The sequence below is a fragment of the Eimeria necatrix genome, genomic scaffold (assembly GCF_000499385.1).
Source record: "Eimeria necatrix Houghton genomic scaffold, Enh_scaff207, whole genome shotgun sequence".
Lineage (NCBI taxonomy): Eukaryota > Apicomplexa > Conoidasida > Eucoccidiorida > Eimeriidae > Eimeria > Eimeria necatrix.
In genome coordinates this window covers 18,381-39,062 of record NW_013652695.1, presented here as the reverse complement: position 1 = coordinate 39,062, position 20,682 = coordinate 18,381, and the positions used below count along the sequence as shown (strand labels likewise).

The 20,682-nt window shown below is 52.6% G+C and overlaps 2 protein-coding genes across 2 annotated transcripts; both read left to right on the top strand.

The window, feature by feature from the left end:
- Positions 1 to 173: 173 nt before the first annotated feature.
- On the top strand, positions 174 to 12,063 carry ENH_00028160 (ubiquitin-transferase domain-containing protein, putative; the record flags this gene model as incomplete). The annotated part of the gene is made up of 17 exons (XM_013579982.1): positions 174 to 257; positions 468 to 743; positions 1,163 to 1,259; positions 1,819 to 2,393; positions 2,512 to 2,620; positions 2,743 to 3,113; positions 3,289 to 3,512; positions 3,678 to 3,894; positions 4,045 to 6,589; positions 6,696 to 8,986; positions 9,098 to 9,163; positions 9,341 to 9,457; positions 9,614 to 10,361; positions 10,561 to 10,679; positions 10,839 to 11,005; positions 11,386 to 11,520; positions 11,880 to 12,063. 17 exons carry the CDS (start codon positions 174 to 176, stop codon positions 12,061 to 12,063), a joined length of 8,325 nt encoding a protein of 2,774 aa, XP_013435436.1.
- A 3,168-nt stretch (positions 12,064 to 15,231) lies between these two features.
- On the top strand, positions 15,232 to 15,851 carry ENH_00028150 (hypothetical protein, conserved; the record flags this gene model as incomplete). Its single annotated transcript, XM_013579981.1, is given in 2 exon segments — positions 15,232 to 15,597; positions 15,603 to 15,851. Coding segments are annotated over 2 exon segments (615 nt in total).
- Positions 15,852 to 20,682: the final 4,831 nt, after the last annotated feature.

Sequence of the window (20,682 nt, the reverse complement as noted above, 5' to 3'; positions counted from 1 at the left end):
GGGGACAACTGCAGCAACCGCAGGAGCAGCAGCACCGATCCTATCATCAAGTGCAGCAGTCTCAGCAACAGTGTGGGAGATTGATTGCCTCTTGAGCTTGCCTGGCTGTCTACACGCTCGCTGCAGCAGCAGCAGCGGCAGCTGCGGCAGCAGCTGCAGTGGCAGCAACGAAAATGCTGTCGCATGGTCAGGACGGCGATGAAAGGCAGTGGCAGCAAATGCTGCAGCTGCTTTCGCACCCCAGTGAAGCCCAGCAGGTACGTTCTGTTCATTTGAAGCAGCAGCAGCAATTTTGAGAACAGCAAAGGCAGCAGCAGAAGCCGTAAGCATACACGCGTCAGCAGCGTTCCAGTGCACTCCTGTGTCTTCTCTGCACATGTGCAACATGGACCGAAGGTGCATTGCCTCTAGAAGTTGCACCAGAAGTACGAGCCACGCCAGTCAGACTGTGCCTGTGTGCGTTTCAGTTGGCTTGCTTGACCGAGCTGCAGCAGTGGCTGTCCTTCGCGACTGATGAGCACTTGGGGACCTTCCCGTTGCAGCGGGTTTTGCATGCTCTGTTTCAGCTGCTGCAAGGCAGAGCACCAGATCCTGCAGCTGCTGCTGCGGGCTGTGGCCAAACGGGAACTTTAGAAGGGTCTTTACAGATGGATCCCGACGTTGCCAATCCAGCAGCAGCGGCATCTCAAGAGGCTCTTGATGAGCAGCTAGCGAGAGAGCTGTCTGGTGGGGCGGATGAGCAAGTGAGCCATCTGGCGTCGCTTTGTGTTTGTGTGTAGCTGTGTTCTTCCATCTTTGTGTTTGTGTGCATATCTGTTCGTCTGTCTTTGCATCTTGTATCTGGTCAGTGCTTCTACTGTACACTTTCTTCATGAGCGTTTTTCTTCCTTTTGGATGGGCATTATGGCTCTGCATCTGTGATTGCTTGACTTCATGTGCTTCTGCCGCTGCTTTGTTGCAGTTGCCTGTGCTGTGCTGACTACCGCTTTGCGCCTTTTCCGTGACATTCCTTGTTCATCGGTAGTCAGTTCGCTTCAAGCATATATGTAATCATAAAAGTAGCCCTCTGGGACTGCTAAGACTCCCTCACGAGGGGCAGCGACTGTAGAAAGGTGCGCGCTGCAACAGGGGAATTAGGACTGCGTCCGTGCTGCATGCGCAGGGATTGGGGACGCAGAGGGACTTGCTGATCGGTTCTTGCGTTTACTTACTACTCGATGTTCTCCCTGTTCAGACGGCTGCTATCTTGGCAAGAACGCGTGAGGCGATGCTGCAACGAGACTGTTTTTTCGCTCCTCTTTTCTGATGCTCCAGTTTTCAGTACTTGTCTCGCTGTTGTTCCCCCAGTATTGTAGTTCAATTGGTCTCCGCTTCTCTACCTCTGAGTTTCCTTGTTCCGGGCCCCTGTCTGCACTGGCGCGCTTTTTGCAGTGTTCGTGTCCGTCTGATGCGACGCGTTTTATTCTGTGGTCCAGTATTGCTGGTTGTCCCTACGGCTGATTTTTCCTCTGTTTCCGTATGACTGTGCCTGTGCTTTTCCCCTTATGTTCTTGGAGACGTGTTTCCTTGGCATTTTGCGTGCCGTTTTACATGCTTGTGACATACTGGCCAGTCTGTTGCTGCGTAGCCTCCGCCGTCCAGCTCTGCTCTTTCGTCGATTAGCTTGATTCTTGTGTTTCGTTGCAACGTGCAAAGCACGACGTTATATTTACTGCGGCAAAATCCCTTCGATACATCAGCCGGCATTGTGGTGCGCGGACAATAGTAAGAGATTGTGCCGTTCGTTTACCTGATTTTTGAACTTTATTGTATGCTCAGCTGACTACATGGAAGCACTGAAACACCAGCTGTCACATCTTCAGTATATTGACACGGGCGAGAGATTTTTGTTGATCATCTGTCGAGTTGTGGAGGAGCAACCTCTGTTGGCCCTTCTTTCCGGCGCTGCTGCCGCTATGCTGCCAATCCTCGACTTTTTTCAGCTGGATATACAGCGCAAGGCCGTACGGGCGGCGGCGAAGGCGCTGGCTGCTGCGGCGGCAGCGACGGAAAAAGCTGTAGCTGCGGCAGCCGCAGAAACTGCAGCAAGGCGACATAACCTCACCTGTTTGCCACAGGAACAGCAGCAGAGAGGAGCGACAGAATTCGCTCCGTCTACTGGTACATCTGGGCGAAAGGAGGGCAGTGACACCGGCGTAGGTTCTGGAGCTAGGAGCAGCAGCAGCCGCAGCAAGTTGGTGGCTTTGCGAGAACACCTGCGACAGCAGTTGCAGCTGGAGAAGCAGCAGCAGCGGGAGCTTTTGGAGCAGCTCGACGAGTACCGCAGTCTCATAAATCCAACGCTTCCCTTTTTCTCCTCTCTCCTTACTTACAAGGATGAGGCCCTGTTGCAGGTCTGTCTCGGCTGCTGTTGCTGCTGCCTGGCTGCTCGCTGTGTTGTCTCTGTTGCTACTTCGGTTGGTTGCTGCAGCACGTTGACCAGCGCTTTTCGCCTCATCTTGCCTGCCGCAGGGAGCATGCCAGAGCTGGCGCTCAACGCTAAGTATTTTTGTCTGTGTCAACACTGCAGCAGCAGCGTCTGCTGCTGCAGTTGCTGGCCTAGAATTAGCTGCTGTACGAGGTGAGTTGCGCGCGCTGCCGCTGTTATAGTGGAGGGTGGTGGCCTCGCTGCTGCTTGTGGATTTGGCTGTACATGCCGTGGCGATCATGTGTTCTTAGCGGCGGATGCGTGTTGCTGCGCAGCGGCAGCGACAGCAGGTGGGGAGGACAGCGGAAAACCGCATTCGTCGCAGCAGCAGCAGGAAGGTCAGCAGCAACAGCAGGAGGATGCTGAGTGGCTTTCAGTCTGTCAGAGAGCCTACGCAGATCATATGGAGCTACTGTCTTCCGAATTGGCTGCATTTGGCACAGAAGCAGCAGTTGCTCTGCAGCAGTTGGTCGCCCGTACAGTTGCTGAAAGCAGCAGTGGCGCCCTCGCGTGGCAACAGCAGCTGATGCTCCAGGACGCGCTTTACGTGCTGTCTGTGTTTGCTGCTTACTCCGACACAATCGCAGCAGAGTTGCTGCGTCAGCAAAAACAAACTGCGAACTTTCAAGAGGCAATTGCTAAACTCGTCAGCCTCCAACCCTACGCCATCACTGCTCCGCGAATTTAAGTGCTATTTAATTAGTCTCCTAATGCGGATGATCCAGTTAATCTTGCAGCTGTGGCTGAAGGAAATGGGACCAGGGGTCTAGGGCTCATATATCAGGCTTTAAAGATGGTGATGTAATGTGCTTTAAATGCAGGTGAGGAAGCAGGAAATGCTGCTGCTGGAGGGTGTTGCAGCGTATGGGGTATCTCTACTCCCAGCTGTGCACTTCCAGCTGCCCCTGTGGCAGGAAGTGCTGCAGCGGCAACAAACTGAGACGGCTGGAGCAGAAGCAGCAGCAGCAGCGGATGTACTAACAGTTGATGCAAAACGCGTTGCTGTCTTTGCAGAGTCTCCAGAGCTTCTTGGTCGGGCGCTTGAGTAAGCCAGTGCTCTGGATAGAAGGTTCTGTAGTGGAAGCTTATGGGGCTCTTGCACTTGATGCGTGAGGCTAGTCGCACTGACGGGTTCATGGGAGGACACAACAATCAGCAGCAGAGGACAGGAAGCGTAGCTGAAGGGAAGTGTGCTTGGTGGACTGCTCAGGACTTTTGCTTCCCCGATGCTGCCTCTACTGGAGTCATCTGTGACACGAGATCTTTGCCGGTTCGTGCTACAACTGCTACTAGCTGCGGCATACACTGCGGCGAAAGCCAGCAGCAGCCAGCAACTGCTGCAGCGGCAGCTGCTGGATCACCTTGACTGCAAAACTCTTGGAGAAATATGCGCACATGCGCTCCACAGGGGGCTGCCAGGTGCAGTGGTATGCGGCTCGTAGTGCAGCTCGTAGTACTACTGTCACTTTGTTGCTGCATAGTTCGCTGTTGTTCTCTCGCGAGTGGCAACTGGTATTCCAGCTGCTGCTTTCAGAGCGCTTCGGTGTTTTGTGTTATACGTTCTCCGTGCGCTTCAGAAATTCGCGGTTATGAGTCTCATTCTGCAGCTGCTTCTGCAGCGCGGCGCTGCTGCTGCAGCAGCGCTTCAGGTAGCAGGCGTGCGGGATCGTGTAGAGGCAGATTTTGATAGCAGCACTATCACGAGAAGGAGCAACAGCCGCGGTGGCTTCAGCGATGAACGGCACCAAAAGCAGAACTGTGTGGAACCAGCGGCGGCAACTTTTCGCTTTGCAACCAGGGCAGGTGCAGCCGCTGCTGCTGCAGCTGCAGGCGAGCCTATTGCATGTGTGGATCTGACTGCTTTGCTAAGGCATATTCGCAGAGCGTGTGTCTTGATGTTTGAGCTACACCAGCAGAATTTGCAGCTACAGCAATCTGTCGGCGCTGCGCCTCCGTGTAGCGCGCAGCTGCGGCTGCAGCACGTAGCTCTGTCACTGTTGAGCCACGGGTCGCAGCTCGCTCCTGTGGGACAACAAAAACAGGATCAACAAGAGCAGTGGTTGGCCCTGGTAGAACTGAGAAAGCTTTTGGAGGCCCCACAAAGTGTTTCTGCATGCGAACTTATCAATTCTCGCATTGCGGAGGCACTCTGCTGTTACTTACTAGGTATAGCCAGCAGCAGCAGCACCGGGAGCAGCTGTTGCTGTAAGGGCATCTGCCACAGTGACAGCTGCAGCAGGCAGCAGGAGCTAAAGCAACGGGGACTACTGTTCTTGCGTGCCTTTCTTTTCCCCCTCACCGAGAACCCTCCTCCGCTGCAGCAACAGAAGCTGCTGAACGCAGGAGCCTGTTTAGACGGAGTCGACTGGTCTGCTGCGTCCCCAAATTTGCTGATACGGCTGGCGACACTAGCCGCAAAGTGCTTGAGCAGAGTGGAGCAGTTCCCTGTGCTGCAGCAGCAGTTGCCTGCCGTTGCTGCAGCAGCAAGAGACGTGCTGCCCCCGCACTTGCGAGCCCCGCGGCCAGTGTCAGGAGCAACGCCACATTCAGCAGCTGTTTCAACGGGAAGACAGTCAGGTTATCGCACAGCGGGGCTTCAACAGCGCCAGCGACCGGGGCCTAGGGGTCTCCGTATGTTTCATCAGTTGCAGCAACAGCAATTGCCTCAGCACCCAGGAGAGTTCATGCGGCAACAGTTGCTGCAGCAGCAGCTACTGCAGCAGCCCGACCCCCTCTTAGTTATGCAAGACTTGCAAAGAGACGTCGTCCTCGTTGCAAGAGATCTCAGCAGCGAGCAAGCGCCTGCTGTTGTCTCTTCTCCGCGTGCAGCTGAGACGCCCAAAACGCCAGATTTGTCAGCAGGATCAACCCCTGCAACACCAACGGTGGAGGCGAGGGAAACAGAATCAGGGGCAAGTCAGAGAAAGACGGCAAATGCAGAGCCACAGACACCGGGGAGGCCTTCGAGGAGACGTTTTCGCAGTCGTACGGTGGGAGGCTGTCGGTCTCCTGCACATGCTGTTGCTGATGCCGCGCAAGGTACAGCAGCAACACCAGCAGTAGCAGTAACACAGGATAGGTTTGCAGGATCTGCAACCTCAACAAGAAAGGAAGGCAGCACATCTTCAACTCCACAGCGCGCCGGTCGAAACACACGGTCAAAGGCAGCTGGGACAGCGGTTCCGGGAGCAAAATCCAGCACAGGCAGCAGCAACATTAACAGCAGCAACAGCAACAGTATGCGCAACAGGAGCAGTAGCAGCAACGAGAGCAGTAGCAGCAACACTAACCGTGGTAGCAACAGCAGCTCCACAGGCGCGAACAACAGTGGTTGCTTGATCAAGAGACGCCGAGGGCAGCCTGGCAGCAGTGGAAGCAGCAACAGCAACGCGCCTCCCCCTTCTACTGCGTCCGGGCCTGAAGCAGCAGCAAGAGACAGCAGCAGCGGGGAGAGGGCTCGCGGCGGACGAGGGACAGTTCCGTCGGGAGCCGGCTCAGACAGCGTTGTGACAACCTCACAGCGGTCGCTACAGCGGAGTAGTTATAGCAGCAACAGCAGCGGTGGTGGCGCTGGGCTTACGGCGATGCAGCAGCTTCAGCAATTGGTGCTGCAGCACCAAAGAGGCAATATTTTGGGTGACCTGCTGTCGTGGGGCCACAGATACTCCGGCAGCGCCAGCAACAGCAGCAACAACGCATTGGTTGTTGACTGCAGGGCTCCGCTGTCACGCGTGGAGTCTGAAATAAGGCGGACACTGCAGATGAGACAGGCTGCTGAGCAAACACGGCAGCAACAAATGCAACGGCAAGCGCGGCAGCAGCACCAGAGTCGTGATGTGGAAGAGGAGCTGCAAACAGAGCAAGGCTTGCACCAGCAGGAACAGGATGAAACCAGCAGTAGTGGCTCGACGAGAGGGGGTCGTCGAGGCCAGCGGGTATCAGGGACGTGCCAGAGAGAAGCAGAGAATGAGGTTGCAGTGGAGCAGCAGGTACAACAGCGACCGCAGCAGCGACAGCAGGTACGGCACCAGCAACGACAACTGCGGCAGCGGCGTCAAGAGGAGGAAGACGACTCTTCAGCGAGCAGTGATTCGATGGATGTGGACAGTCACCTCAAAGCAGGTGAGAAGCATTCTGCTGCAGCAAGTGTAGCTTCCGCTTTTGCTTTTGCTGCCGATACTGTAGCACTTGCGGCTGCTCGATTTCGTATGCTTCTTGGATCTTTTAGGCAGGCGCGCAAGAGATGACGAACAAGGTTATGGAGGTGGCATCAGCGATGAAGATATTCGCAGTAGTAGTAGCAGCAGCAGCCATAGCAGCAGCAGTAGTGATAGTGAAAGCGCGGTGATTTTTGAAAGGGATGAATCGGGAGAGGGCAGTAGCCACAGCAGCAGCTGCAATAGCAGCACCAGCAGTGGGACAAGCGAAGACGAGGCTGTCACGGGACCTAACGTAGAAGGGAGTGAGGATTCACTGCATTGCAGTGCTGCAGCGGCGCCCGATACTCCGTCCGACCCAGCGCCAACAGCAGCAGCACTGCACCGTGCCGCACCAAGGCAACAGTGTGGTGGCGCACAGCAGCAGCAGCAAGATGCAGCTACAGGCGCCAGTGCGACTGCCTCTGCTGCACCGAGCAGCATTAGCAGCAGCAACAAGCCTACTGCAGCCAGTGTGGGTGCTATTCAGCTGTACGTACACTCCGTACCAGTCCCGCCCCAGATGCCTGTAATAGAGGCGCTCAGTTTGTACGGAGGCTGTGTTGCACTGCCCAGGCGCAGCAGCGGCAGTATCTTCCGTGATAGCAGTAGCAGCGGTAATGGCTGGCTGTCTGCCTCAAGCAGCGTGGCGCATCGTCGACTTCAACAAATGCTGCAAGGAGGCAGCAGCACTTTTGAGATGCTGCTTTCCACAGCCTTGTTGGCTGATCTCCTCCCCAACAGCCGAGGAAGCGCCGCCTCGTCGCGGCAGCGTGGCGAGGTGGAGGCACAGTCAGGCACTCCGAATACGAGAAGACCCGTAACTGTAGCTGCTGCTACGGAGACAGCAGCAGCCACAGCCGATGGGGACCCTCGCACCACCACATCTGCTCCTCCCACGGGCACCCAGGGTAGCAGCAGTGGTGGAGAAACGCTTCAGGTAGATGTTAGTGGCAGATTCTGCATCATGATTGACGAGACCGCAGAATCAGCCCAAGCAGCAGCAGTGGCAGCCGAAGCAACACCGTCGCGCAATTCTCTTTGGGACAAGGCCCACACAGTCGACTACTTGGTGATTCCGGCAACACTCAAGGCTCGGAACAGCAGCGGTGGCAGCAGCAGTGCAAATGAACTGCGCGCAGAGGGCCTCAAGCTTGGTCGGGGCACACCCCTCGTCACCTCCGTTGTCCATCCGGCATTAGGTGCAGAGCGTCTGTTGCAGCAGCTACAAGAAGAGCAAAAGCAGCAGCAGGAGGATCCTCCTGTCCCCTGCTCGAAGTCGAAAGAGCAGCCGCGCAATCCGCAGGAGCAGCAACACTTGGAGGACCTGGCGGGATGGTGTGTCTCTCGAACCCAGAAGGAGACCACTGCAGCTGCAGCGTACTTACGGGGTGATTGCAGCAGCTGGCACCGTCTCGATTTGTTGCTGCATGCAGCATCAGATGAGGCGGCTCCACTGTTCTATGGCATTTCTTCCGCCGGGGTTTCCGTCACGCGACGCGGCAGCAGCGCTGGCAGAGACAAACCCGGCCAAGCGTCAGCAGCAACAGTAGCAAGGACAGAGCCGGCGATTCCTAGGCCGACGGCTGCACCTGCTGCATATGAAGGAAACGTTTTTCTCCCCAGCGTGTTTGACGAGGCGGCTGCAGCGGCGGCGCCTTTCGTTGTTTTGTTGCTGTATTTGCATAATCTCCTGCAGCAGTTGCCGCAGCTGCACACGTATGCTTCTGTAGCCAGTAGCATTACTCTCAGTAACAATGACGACCCAGCACCATTGGCAGCGGTAGCAACAAAATTCCGAGCCGCTGCATCAGCGCGCGCTCTGCGGGAGCATCCTCTGGGTCTATGTAGCAGCAACGGCAACGGCGACTCAGGAGCGGCAGCGGCAGCGGCAGCTGAAATATCTTGCTGGAGCAGCGTTGCAGCGAAGGCAGGGGCAGTTTTGGCAGACCCTGTTGCAGCTGTGACTAGCTGCAGCAGAACTCCTTACTGGCTTAGGAGACTGGTCTTTGCGTGCCCCTTCTTGTTTCCGCTGCAACTGAGGCTGCTATTGCTGTTGCAGCAGCATCTAGGGGCCATGCGGGGCCAGTTCATCTACAAAGTTCGGCTAAAGGAAGCGGCAGAGCTGCTGCTCGGCCAGCGACAGGGTAGCAGCGGCAGCAGCAGCAGCGTGCAGCCGTTGCTTAACCTACCCACTGCCGGCATTAGCAGCAGCAAAGCTCTGCTACTGCAGCGATTGCGGCCTGTGCTGCAGCTGCAGGGAGCAGCATCCGGAGGCAGTAGTAACAGACGGGAGCAAGAAATACTGGCAGATTTGGAAGGAGTAGGTGAACAGCTGCAGCCGGACTCACGGCAGGAGGAATGCCAGCAATGGAAGCAGCGGCTGAGCAGTAAACACAACAGCTGCAGCCTCCTTGTTTGTGCTTGCATTTAGGGAGCATCTCTTCCTCGGACAAAAGTTAAGATGCCACGCGCGCACTTGGTGGAGAGTGCTGCGAAGGTTAGCACAAGACTCTTCGATCTAGTTCCATGCCGTGCCTTGATTGTACCTGAATACTTGTTCTCGCGTTTGGTTGTAAATGGGGATGCTGGCCCTGCATTTCGAGGGATCAGTAGGGCGGATGCAGCTTCAGTAGCAACAGCACAGTGTCGGCTGTTGCTGTTACTTCTGCCACAGGTGATGGACCATTTGCTGGCGAGTAGCCGCAGTAGTGAAGAGCAGCCTGTGCTAGAGGTGGAGTTCGCCGGAGAAGAGGGAGTGGGCCAAGGCCCAACGAATGAATTTTATGCCGAGGTGGATATCCAGCACTCGTTTTAAGGGCTAAGGGTTTTGAATTGGGGGACAGAAACTTTGGTCACGCGATGACACTTAAGTACGCTGCCTTACTCCCACCTGCGCATTATTACTTGCAAGGGCCTCTTGCTGACTGAATTGCTTCTGCTGCTGCAGGTGTTGGAGGCGCTGCTGACTTGGAAGGAACCTGAGCTGTTTTTGAACTGCAGCAGCGGTGGGGGACTATTTCCTCGTGCGTATTTGACAGATTTGTGTCTCATCCCGTTGGACATGGTGCGGCGTCCAAGAGTGTCTCCTCTAGTGCAGCAGCAACAGCAGCAGAGGATGCGAAGCAGGGCCCCAACAAGAAGGACAGACAGAGGTGTTCCTTCTGAAGGGGCAGAGGATATGGAAGAAGATGCGGGGCCGTTCAGCAACACTTGCAACGCCAGCAGCAATGCAAGCACCATTGGTTCTTCCCAACAGAAGCCCTCCTGTACAGCAGCAGCACCGTCCCCAAGAGCAATCTCTGCAAGTGGCAGAGGCACACTGGAGCTCCAGCTATTTAGTCACTTCCGCCTGTTGGGCCAGTTGGCTGCAAAGGCTCTGCTAGACGGTCGCAGCAGCACAACTGACATTGGGCTGCATATGCTCTTTTGGGAGGCAGTTGCTCGCCCTCGGCTGCACCAGGAGCGGCTAAGGCTCTGCAGCTGCATGAGACCTGCAGCAGCGACAGAAGACGTGGAAGCTGGAACCGCAACAGCGAGGCTACGGTTCGGTATTTGCTACTGTGGTGGGACCGCTGCTGCTGTTGCTGCTGTTGCGGCAATTGACGAAGCTCTGGGGAGGTCTCTACAGCAGATGCTCCAGCACCGTGCAGATGGACATGAGGTCAAGGATATGGCATGCTCGTTTGTGATTCCACGTAGGTGGCGATGCAGTGGCGCTATGGGCACGCGGTAATACGTAGCAGTGTGTGTGGGGCTTGATACTGAATTGTGTGGCTTTGCTGTCATGTGGGTTGGCTACGAGTGAAGTACCAGTAAGCGTTGCTGCTGCAAGTCCGGCACGAATTGCTGGTTTAGTTACTGTTGTAGTTGTTACAGCTGTTTTTGGTGCCTCAGAGGATGGTGGAGGGCCACTTGTTGAAGGCGGTGAAAACATATTTGTCTCAAACGCTTCTTTGGACTTTTTCATCCAGCGCTTGGCTTTCGTGCTTCTTTGTGAAGGCATCTTCCTGCAGGTACGCCTTGCGGCGTGCATGCAATTGTTTGCTTTTTTATTCAAGTTTCAACTGGACAGACGTAATACGCATATGAAGGAAGCAATGGCTTATTCATCTTTAATATCTGCCAAGATTACGGGCGTAGGCGTGTGCCGTTTTTTCCATTTGTCTGCTTAGGCGTCTGCGTTTCGTCTGGGATTCGGTTCTTTCTGCCCGCTCTTCGCACTTTCGCCGCTGTTGCCGATGGAGGTTTCTTCAGTTTTGTTTGGAGATAGAGAGAGAACGAGACAGGATAGGTTCTGGACGCTGTCCCACCTTAGGGCACATGTTGCTCCGGACCATGGGTGAGTGCTGAATAGTTATCGATCCAAAGGTGGTGAACGCAGAAACATGCAGGGAGAGGGGTCACTTGGTTAGAAACTGAGAGTGGCGGGCAGAGGGCAGCTGGAGGGGACGATGAGAGAAATAAAGGCGACAAACAGACAGAGATGGGGGTAGACGAGCACGTGGCAGGCTATACAAAACGAAAACTTGGGAAGTTACATAGACAGGTCGAGGAGAGTAGACAGTGAACATGGAGGTTGCGTGCACCGCAAGTAGCAACGCAAGGATTATATGTAGCAGTAGAAGATAGCTGGCAATTCAAACTGAGGCGCATACCATGCAAAGTGGCAAGCCGGACTTCTTTCCATGCGCGGTTATTTTTGTTGCGTTTGCCCGCAAGATTTACGACGTCGAGTGCTGTGTATGGGCACTTCTTGGAGGTTTTGGTGGACTTCAACCCTTCGCAGCGTGCGGCTTTCCTCAAGTTTGTCACGGGATCAACAATTCTGCCAGCAGGTGGATTCGCTGGGTTTCGGTGAGGCAACTTTTCTCAGCTGGCTTAACAGCTGGCCTTCTTTCTAGCTTTATGGGCAGTTAGCCTACTAGATTCCTGCGCTGCACGCAGACGCTCCATTGCTGCTGTTTCTCAGTCACGTTTGCCTCTCGCGTGCTGTCTCTACAAAGTGCCAGCGTTTCAACTGGCTGGAAAGCTAGAAAGACTGCTTGATGGATTCGTTGGTGCCCGCCTTGCTTGCTACGTTTGTTTCAAGTGTATTTTCTCGGATTTGCGTATGACGGTAAAGCAACGTGCACGCAACTCTTCAGGAAAACACCCTAGGGAACAGTCTTGCATGGTTTTGCTTTTGGTGACTCTTTCTGTTCATTCTGCCGCAGTCCGTTGATGAAGGTTGTTAGAAAGACTCCGGCGTCTGGCGGTGGGGCCATCGATTGCCTTTTGCCGAGTGTGATGACCTGCAGCAATTACATAAAATTGCCCAACTACTCTTCCAAGCAAATCCTTAAAGAGAGGCTTCTCCTTGCCCTAGAGGAGGGACAAGGTGCCTTCACATTGTCGTAACGATGTCCCTGTCGAGCGCACTCGCCGGCTAGCCAGCCCTTTGGATTGGCAAATGGGCATAAGGCCCGAAAGAACTCCAGAATTTTGACATAGTTATTTCCCGCGCTTTTAAGTAGAAGGTAGTGGATACGATTTTTCTTTGTATGCTTGCAACACTGAACAAAGAAGCTCTGGGCAGAGCTCCAAAATTTGATGTTTGTTCCTTGAGGCAAATGGCCAGGTACCGCAGCTTCTGCGATTGCTTCTGCAACGGTTGCTGCAGGGGACTTTGACCTGTACACAGTACATCTCATAAATGCTGTCATTTGTAGGCAGCATATTGCGCCTGGAAAAATGAAGTGTAATAGCTTGCACAGCTAACAGTTTCGAGTTGCAACTTACAGCTGGAGCGTCTTATTTTCCTTTTTGCGGGCAATTTGCACACGAAGAAACCCGCTTCACGTCTAGGTTTTCAAGCGAGGATCTGCCTCTGAAGGCAGATTCTCCCCGTGAATGAACGATTTTGTTGTCATGTAGTATTGTGCTGCACCACGAAAATGTTGCACTGTGTAGCAATTTGCTGAGGGCGCTGATGGGCAAGGGAGCAAGCCGCTAGCTAGGTCCGCTCACTTGTGATAGTGCGTCTGATTTTGGACAACGGAACAATAAGCACTAACGACTGCGTCTGATTGTGGATAATGGAGCATAAAGCACTAACAACTCGACGGAAGGTAAGACCACTGCAGAGTGTGATGTAACAATGTTAATGCCGCGAGAGGAAGCAAGACGGACGAAAGAATTTCTCTAATTGTACTGGAACCTTTATCATGGAGGCGTGCATGGCAAACGAATCTATTGCTGCTGTAAGAGCTGTACGCTCGCAGATAACAATGGCAAGAGTGCTCGCCGCAAAGCTCAGTCTATCGCTGGGTACAGCAGGGCGTTGATTCGAGAATTTTTCTTACCAGTGTCCATAGTAAACGAGCCTATTACTGCTGAAAGGACTGTACCCTCGAAGAGAAAAGTGGCAAGAGCGCTGGCCACAAAGCTCAATCAAGCGTTTGGTGCAGCAGGGCATTGATTTGAGGACCTCTTTTACAAGTGTCCAGTGTCGCTTTTGGGAATACCCTGATCCGCAATTCGACGTCTGAGTATCGTTGTTTTCCCATAAAGTTTCGTACTGTGCCTGAAGCGTCTGTTGCTGCGTGTGGACTCTGAGTCAACTCTTAGCTTTCTCACAATTGCCCATTTAGCCGTGAAGCTGTAGAGTTTGCTGGACGTCCACTAACTCCCAGTGGCACTTGCCTCATGGAGTGAAGGGCTTGAAGCTTAGGGAATTCACTATTCAGTTTTGAGCGCAGCCCACACGCCTCGCATTTCTGATGTACAGAACAAGGACAGTAGTAGTCACGGCTCATGTAGAGCCTGCTAGCCGTCCAATCCCTACACTGTAGAGGCAACAGAACTGATGCAGCTGTTGCTTCCTAACTCGGGCTATCGAGACAAATTTTGCCGGGACGGCGTGTCGTCTCCGCAATCAGCTCGGCTGGTAGTGCTCGGCAAATAAACTGTTAATAGTCACAGAAAGAGCCGCGTATGGCGGCTTGAATGAACAGCTAGAAGCCAATAAGATCATTGGGTCTCTTAAATCTAAGACAGGGTTGCGACTTCTAAGAGTCATGCGTAGTAGAAGTTCGCAAATGCCCCACAATAACAACCTAGAGAGAGAAGAGCGATAGACTTGCACGCCCATTCCATGGATGCTAAACGAAGCACGGACCGTAAGTGCCAGGGCCTAGCAAACAAACGCCTACGATAAGTATCGATGACCAGACTTGGTCTTCACTGCTCGTCTGGAGGTGACCTTGTGACCCTAATCCGTTTGTATATTTGGGTGCTGTATGGAACACGAATCCTTCAAGCAATTCAGCTCTCTAATTGGCTGCCAGACAATGCATGCAATTACGTTAACTACTGAAAGTAGTCAACGACGCGGCAGACCTCCCTCTCCGCGTGCAAATGCACCGACAACTTCGCACAGAGATGATTTCGAGCCAACACCCAGTTACTTCGTAAGGCGCTACTGACGAATCAGACCTCGAAGCAGAGCCCGAGGTGAGAATGCGCCCACGGCAGAATCAGGCCTCCACAGCAGCAAAAGCGGCAAGTGCTGAAGCTTCAACAGCATTAGCAGGAACAACAGCAATAATATCAGAATACGGCTGCAGCAGACATCAGAGCGGGCGTATCAGCCCGACGCATCATTGGACGAGCTGGCAAAAAATGTCTCGAAGCCATGATGGAATATATGAGAAACTCAAGTGTAAGTTCAGCTTTGCGTTCAGGATAACTTTCTCCCCATTGTAGCTGCTTCCAGCAGCCATCAGCATTGGAAAGCAGCGCACCGCAGATGCCAATGCTGTGTGGCATTTCCAGTGTACGGTGTTTTTCAGCTCGAGCCACATTTATACCATATATGCCCCATGTTTAGAATGCCATAGTGAGAAAATTCGAGCGAGTGTTACTTAACCGTCGGCTGTTAAGCCTGTCCACACAGCCTGCCAGTCCCCATCTTTCCCGGCTGCTAACGCTTCAACGCGTAGTTGGTGCAAAATTCACCTCGTTTTTTAAATTTAGTCATTTTAACATTTAGCACATCGCAAGAGGCTGTCAATGTTCCCTTCCTGCCATTCCATTTTCTACTAGGGCAACACCCACAATGGGGACGTTGGCTGCCTAACTACTTGACTGCTGCGTGGGAAACCAGTTAGAAACAAGCCAGAGGTCGAAACAAAACAAATATATAAACTTAAGGAACTTAAATTTACATGTTTAAAGATTAGTAGGCCGAATGTGTCTCAGTGAGTGAGGGACTGACGATTTTGGTCCGTAAAGCCGTGCAGGCGACAGGAGACAGACGAAAGGTGGAGCAGCAGAGGGTTGTCACTCTCCCCACTCCACAGCCCACGCCATGTCTCCAATGGGGTCGATGTTACAGCATGCTTTCATGCTGGCACTGCGTGAGACATCTTTATGTGCTTATTTGGGCCCACTTACCACAGTGTTTGCCTGAAACTGTGGTTTGATCTTTTTCCCACCCCCAATAGGTGTTACAAAGTGGCTCTTCTCCACCGCGGCTACTGGTCGGGCTTTACACTCGTTGATGCAATTTTCATCCTTTTGTTCAAAATGAACAGCCATTTGCTCTTTGCCCTGTGCTTAGTGACTATTTGCGTCGCTGAAGCGGCGGTCGGCCCTCAGGAGCCCAGCGTAGGCACGCTGCCCGAAGCCAGTGAAATTCCAGCACAGGAGGGAGCACAGCTCAGCCAGCAAGATGCTCCCGTGCCAATTCCTTCTGCGAGACGCATATCTGGACCGATTCTGCTACTGGTTATGTCTCTTCTTCTTCTGTCGGGATTGTTCGCGACTGTGGACTATAAGGGATTTCTTTCCAGCCTGAAACAAAAAGCAGCAGCAGGTCCACAGGAGCCTGAAGGCACCGAAGAGCCTGAAGCACCAAGCAGCGGAGACCCCAAAGCCCCTGAAGTAAGCAAATAGCTTCAACTTCCAGGGGCGAGATTTACTTCCCAATCGTGGTCCCCGCAGGAGCGGTGGGCTCGGCAAGCACGGGCAGTGCTCGTTGCGACGTTGCTTCTACTCGTGGAGCGCAGCAGTTGACTGTCGGAGGAGGAAATGCTGCACTGCATTTCTGTGACCAGCGCATGGCGCTTTCATGGTGGCGTTCATTCATTGCCTTGCTATATTCGTGCCACGCTTCTGCAGTTGCGCTGCAACGTTGCCATCTGTGAAGCACGACTCAAATGGCCACTGGAGGCCATAATTCGGCCCCTTCACAATCATTACTTTGGGTTACTAGACTTGAAGCAATTCAGCTGAGACTCAGCCAGTCTGGAGCGCCTTGATGGCCGCGAGTGGACTTTTTAACAACCTCGCCGGAAATCGATTCTCTGCGTTTTCATGTGGTCTCTTCACGTGTCATTACTCGAAATAGTTTTAGGTGTGTTCAAACTCGTGAAGGCTGCCCGTATGTCAGCGCATGTATTTCGCTTTGCCCGCTGGCATGCGGCACGCGGAAACTTACCCTCTGACGCTTTTTTATGGGCAAATGACAGTATGGCTGCCGCGTACAGCCTCAGAAAGTGCGTTATATGCGCTTTATGATGCACCGTAGGATGGAAAAATTCGCCTCTCTAGCAAGATAATCCACGGCATGTGGCCTGCAGGGTGCGACATTCCATGATTCGGCGGAGCTGCAATGGCGTCTGCAGTATGACACTGCGTTGTGCGGGCATTTTTTCTGAATTAGTTGCATTTTTAGTTTGACTGCTTCCCGCGTTGCTGCCGTGCTTCGCGGAAACTTACTCTCTGGCGCTTTTTTATGGGCAAATGACAATATATGGCTACCGCGTACAGCCTCAGAAAGTGCGTTATATGCGCTTTATGATGCACAGTAGGATGGAAAAAATCGTCTCTAGCAAGATAATCCACGGCATGTGGCCTGCAGGGTGCGACACTCCATGATTCGGCGGAGCTGGAATGGCGTTTGCAGTGTGACACTGCATTTTGCGGGCGTTTTTTTCTAAATTTGCTGCACCTTGAATTTGACTGCTTCCCGGGTTGATGATGTGCAGCGCTGTCGGTAAAGCGACGAATTTACTGCTGTGCTCATCTGTAATTCCCTCCTTGTAGTATTCAGGGACAGTTCGTGTTGAAAGCTTTTGCCATGAAAGCCTCTTTGGTTTGCTTGCGGGGTTCAAGGTGATATTGGAAGTGCTAGTGTTGTCATCTGCACAGGCTGTACGTTCAGTGCTCCACAACGTGTTTGGGCATGCAGACCCTCCTTTCGAATACGTAATTCGCTGGTTATTACGACGACTTGGAATACGCTAGTGCAGAGCAATGCCAGCAAGCAGACTCGGGAGGTAGCTCCGCAATTTGCCAGAGTGGTAGCAACAGTCAGCTACTGCCATGCCATGTGCCGCTTGCAGGTTCATTGTCAAACAGTTTCGCATGGTACATGCTACTGGAAGCGTTCCCTGTTGACTGCTACACACTCTCCTCTGCCCAAAGTTAGACCTAGCAGCAGACGAGCTTCACAATCTGCAGGAAGTACGTGAAAGCTGCAGATGGTGTGGATTGCTATGGCATTCAACAGCAATTCTACGACCAGTGCACTTCTGGTATGCAGTGGATCATGGTGACGGGACGTCTGGGCTCCCTCGCGAATGCATTTAGTTGCTTCCACACAGGGCCTGTGGGAGAGGTCTTCTTGTTCAGAAAGAGCTAAGTAACCTGAAAGAACGCCGAGGCTCAAGATTGGCTGGCATGCCAATCAAAATGGAGCCAGAACTGCCAAGCAGTGCTGTGCAGTGCTTGGTTTTCTGTGCGCACGCTACAGGGATTACATACTCAGGAGTTAAGGATATCCGTATTGCATTCGGCAGATAAGCCCTCTTTGTCCTTGAGTGAGCTCTTGTTCATACGCAAAAAATTGCCTGCGATTCAAGCCTGTAAGTGTCATTCAATAGCTGAAGCCTACCGCCGTCGTGCTAGCAGTATGTCTGCAGCAGGCTGCTTGCACCGTATGCTTATGACTGTTTTACCCAGGCCGCTTTCGCTGTGCGGCGGGAGGATAATTCTTGCGATTTTGCCCACTTTTCACCCATTATAAAGTATCTTCCAACGCAAACTGTAGCAGTGCCGGAATCAAGTGCGTCGGTGTCGGTAATTCGCATTTGGAGGACTGACCAGGGCTGCTGAGTCTGAGCTGGTGAGCTGGTGAACTGCAACTCGGGCAACATCTTCAAATTGTAGCAAGTACGTGCTCCGTAAATAGCAACACTGGCATATTTGGCATTCTGTTGGTACAATGGACGTCTGAATGGTTGGATGCATGTTCTTGACGTCCCTGGCGGCGGTGTGCAATGCGCACTTCTCTCTGCACAGTGCCCTGCGTTTGAGGCGCTATGTGAGACGTCGCTACAAGCTTTCAGATAAACAGCTTGAAAGTGGGATACAAGTCTAGCCTTTACTTTGTTGATTGGCTTGCTATGCGTATCTCTTGCCCGTCGCCTAAGTTCGTTTTTGATTTCAGGCTGGTTGTCTCTGTTTTAAATAAGGGAGCCGTATCACGTGCCTGCAAACAAATTGCTGCATTTTCTGGTTTATTCAAGTTACGTGAAATCCTGTTGGAACTTTGGCTTCGGCATCTTCAGGCAGTGTGTTTCTTCTGCCTAGGCAGGACGCGACAGTTTTTCTGACAGATCACATGGCGGACTGTCACCAGCGGGTTCCCTGTGCGTCGAATCCAGTCGTGCAGTGAAACTGTAAAATGGCATTTTCCTGTTAATGGCATAACAGTAATCTGACGTTCTCAATCTGGCTCCTCGGCAGCACCATCTGAAAGCCGTGGAATTGCACACAAGAGAAGCGACAGCGGAGCTTCAACATGGATGGTCGAGGAACACAACCAAATGCACACTGCTTACTCTGTGGATTTTCTTTGTTGGTGTTGAACTGAGTATTTTAATAGCCAGTGAAGGTTGTGGAGCTGCGTTGGGCCAGTGGCTAATCTGTCAGTTATACAACGGTCCTTCCATGGGGAGACTATTGGACGATGCTGTAGCAGGAGTGAAGTCTTGTGTGGCCGCATTGCCGGACGGTTTTGAGCTCATACAACGGATTGTCCATTTAAGTGTGTCTGCGTTCTCCAAGGAGACAGGTACAGGGACACGCTGATTTTGACGCTGATGATTTCCTTCGTTTTGACTTGGTTGGCGGAGTTTCGACAGCATTTGCATGATAAAGATGCCAATGCATTGGCAGCAGTTTGTTTTGTTGAAAAACTGGCTCAGCGCAAAGCGCTACTGGATGCTACGGAACAGAACTGATGTTGAGCAAAACGTCTTCACATGGATACTCCAAGGCATCGACTGGGCATAACTATGCAAAATTGATGACTGAAAGTGAAGCAGAGGCATTTGAGCACGCATTGCTGGTAATGCACTGCATTGTGCGCTGCCAGAAGCGCACAGACCGGGGCGCAGATTTGTGCCTGCAGTTATAAGCTGGCGGTGGTGCTTTACCGTTATTTGGGCCAAGAGTGCATGTACCAACGATCAGCCATATTATCCACCGTGCCCACTACAGGCAAATTTCTACTTTGTTTGTTTGCATCTTTTTCTATCCAGCATGGGAAGTGAGGGTGCAGGCAACTTGCATCAACTGTGGCACGGTGCGCCCGTTCTTACAAAGTAAGAGTATTCCATGGCTAGGATCGTACGACGTTAACCAGCAAATACTTATGTGCTGAGCGGTTTCGCTTCATTCGTGCCTCATATACGTTTAACAATTTCATGCAGTAAGTATGTCCATCCTATCCAGTCTGTGTCATGCGGTTCAACTTAATCTGAGCACCGTTCATGGCACATTATCAATCCTTTCCAAAGAAACTTTTGGAGCTTTTCCTGATTTTTGGACTCCCAAAACCCAGTTCAGCTAAATTTGTTTTGTAACACCGGCTGGGACAGCGCGAACCGTGATTCAATTGGCCTGATACCAAAGTTAGCCCAAATGCAGCTCCACCTTTTTGCTATTGCCTCACATCGAATTCTGCCGCCCGAGTCTGCTTTCCAAGTTTTGACTAGGGCATGCTTAATGTAAGCGGTGAGGTTGGCTTAGGACGAATACTGCATAGCAAACATGCACCGAATAAAGCACGTGAAGTACTGAGCCGTCGATGCCCAAAAGGGGTATGAGAGCCATTTACATACCCTTAATGTTGAAAGTGTAAAGTAGCTCATTGAGACTACAGGGGAGCTGGTGGTACCTTCACTTGGAGTACCTTAGAAATGGTAGCAGCAAGCCCAGGGGTGGCCGTCCTATCGCCTTTCACCTTCGTCAGGAGTGAAACTTGTGCGCTTTTGGGTATGCTCTGTTCAAAGCGTTGACTGCGTAACTGTGCATTCCACGATTCGTCAGATACAAGGTGCCCAGCGCCGCCGCAACTTGCAACACTTACAGGGACCAATGAGTTATTCCAACAGCAAACTCTTAAATGCTTTCACAGGATCTTATGTTTGATAGAATAGTTAGTAGTTTTCTGGTATATCTGGTAGATAGAAAAAAATGCGGAATTGCACAAGTTGCAGCACTGCGGACTGAACCAGTGGAAATGCTAGCGTTTCTCGGCCGGACCGCCGGCTGGAGAGGCGAACAGTTTAGAAATAAAGGCAGCTGGCTTTTGTGAATCAAGAATTCAGCGTTCTGAATTCTTTTTCCCCGATTCCTTTGCCACAGAGAGCGCTTGCATGTCATTACTGCTGGGTGGGAGTGTGCAAGGAGCTTGAAAGAGGCGTCATCTCCTCAGACAAGGGGTTGCCGCCCTTTTCCTCGGATACGCGCTTGGTCCACTGCCACTGCCTAGTTAACTTCGTTTGCTTTTTCGGCAGCAGGGTGCCAATGCTTCGGAGCCCATGCGGAGAAGCACGCTGCCAATTAGTTCAGCAGGTTGCGTACAAGCTACCTACTCGGTTTTAGTGTTGCTTTGCACCACCTCTCATAGCGCATGATACGGATCTGAATGGCATGCCAATAAAGAAAACTGAAGCTGCTTGAATG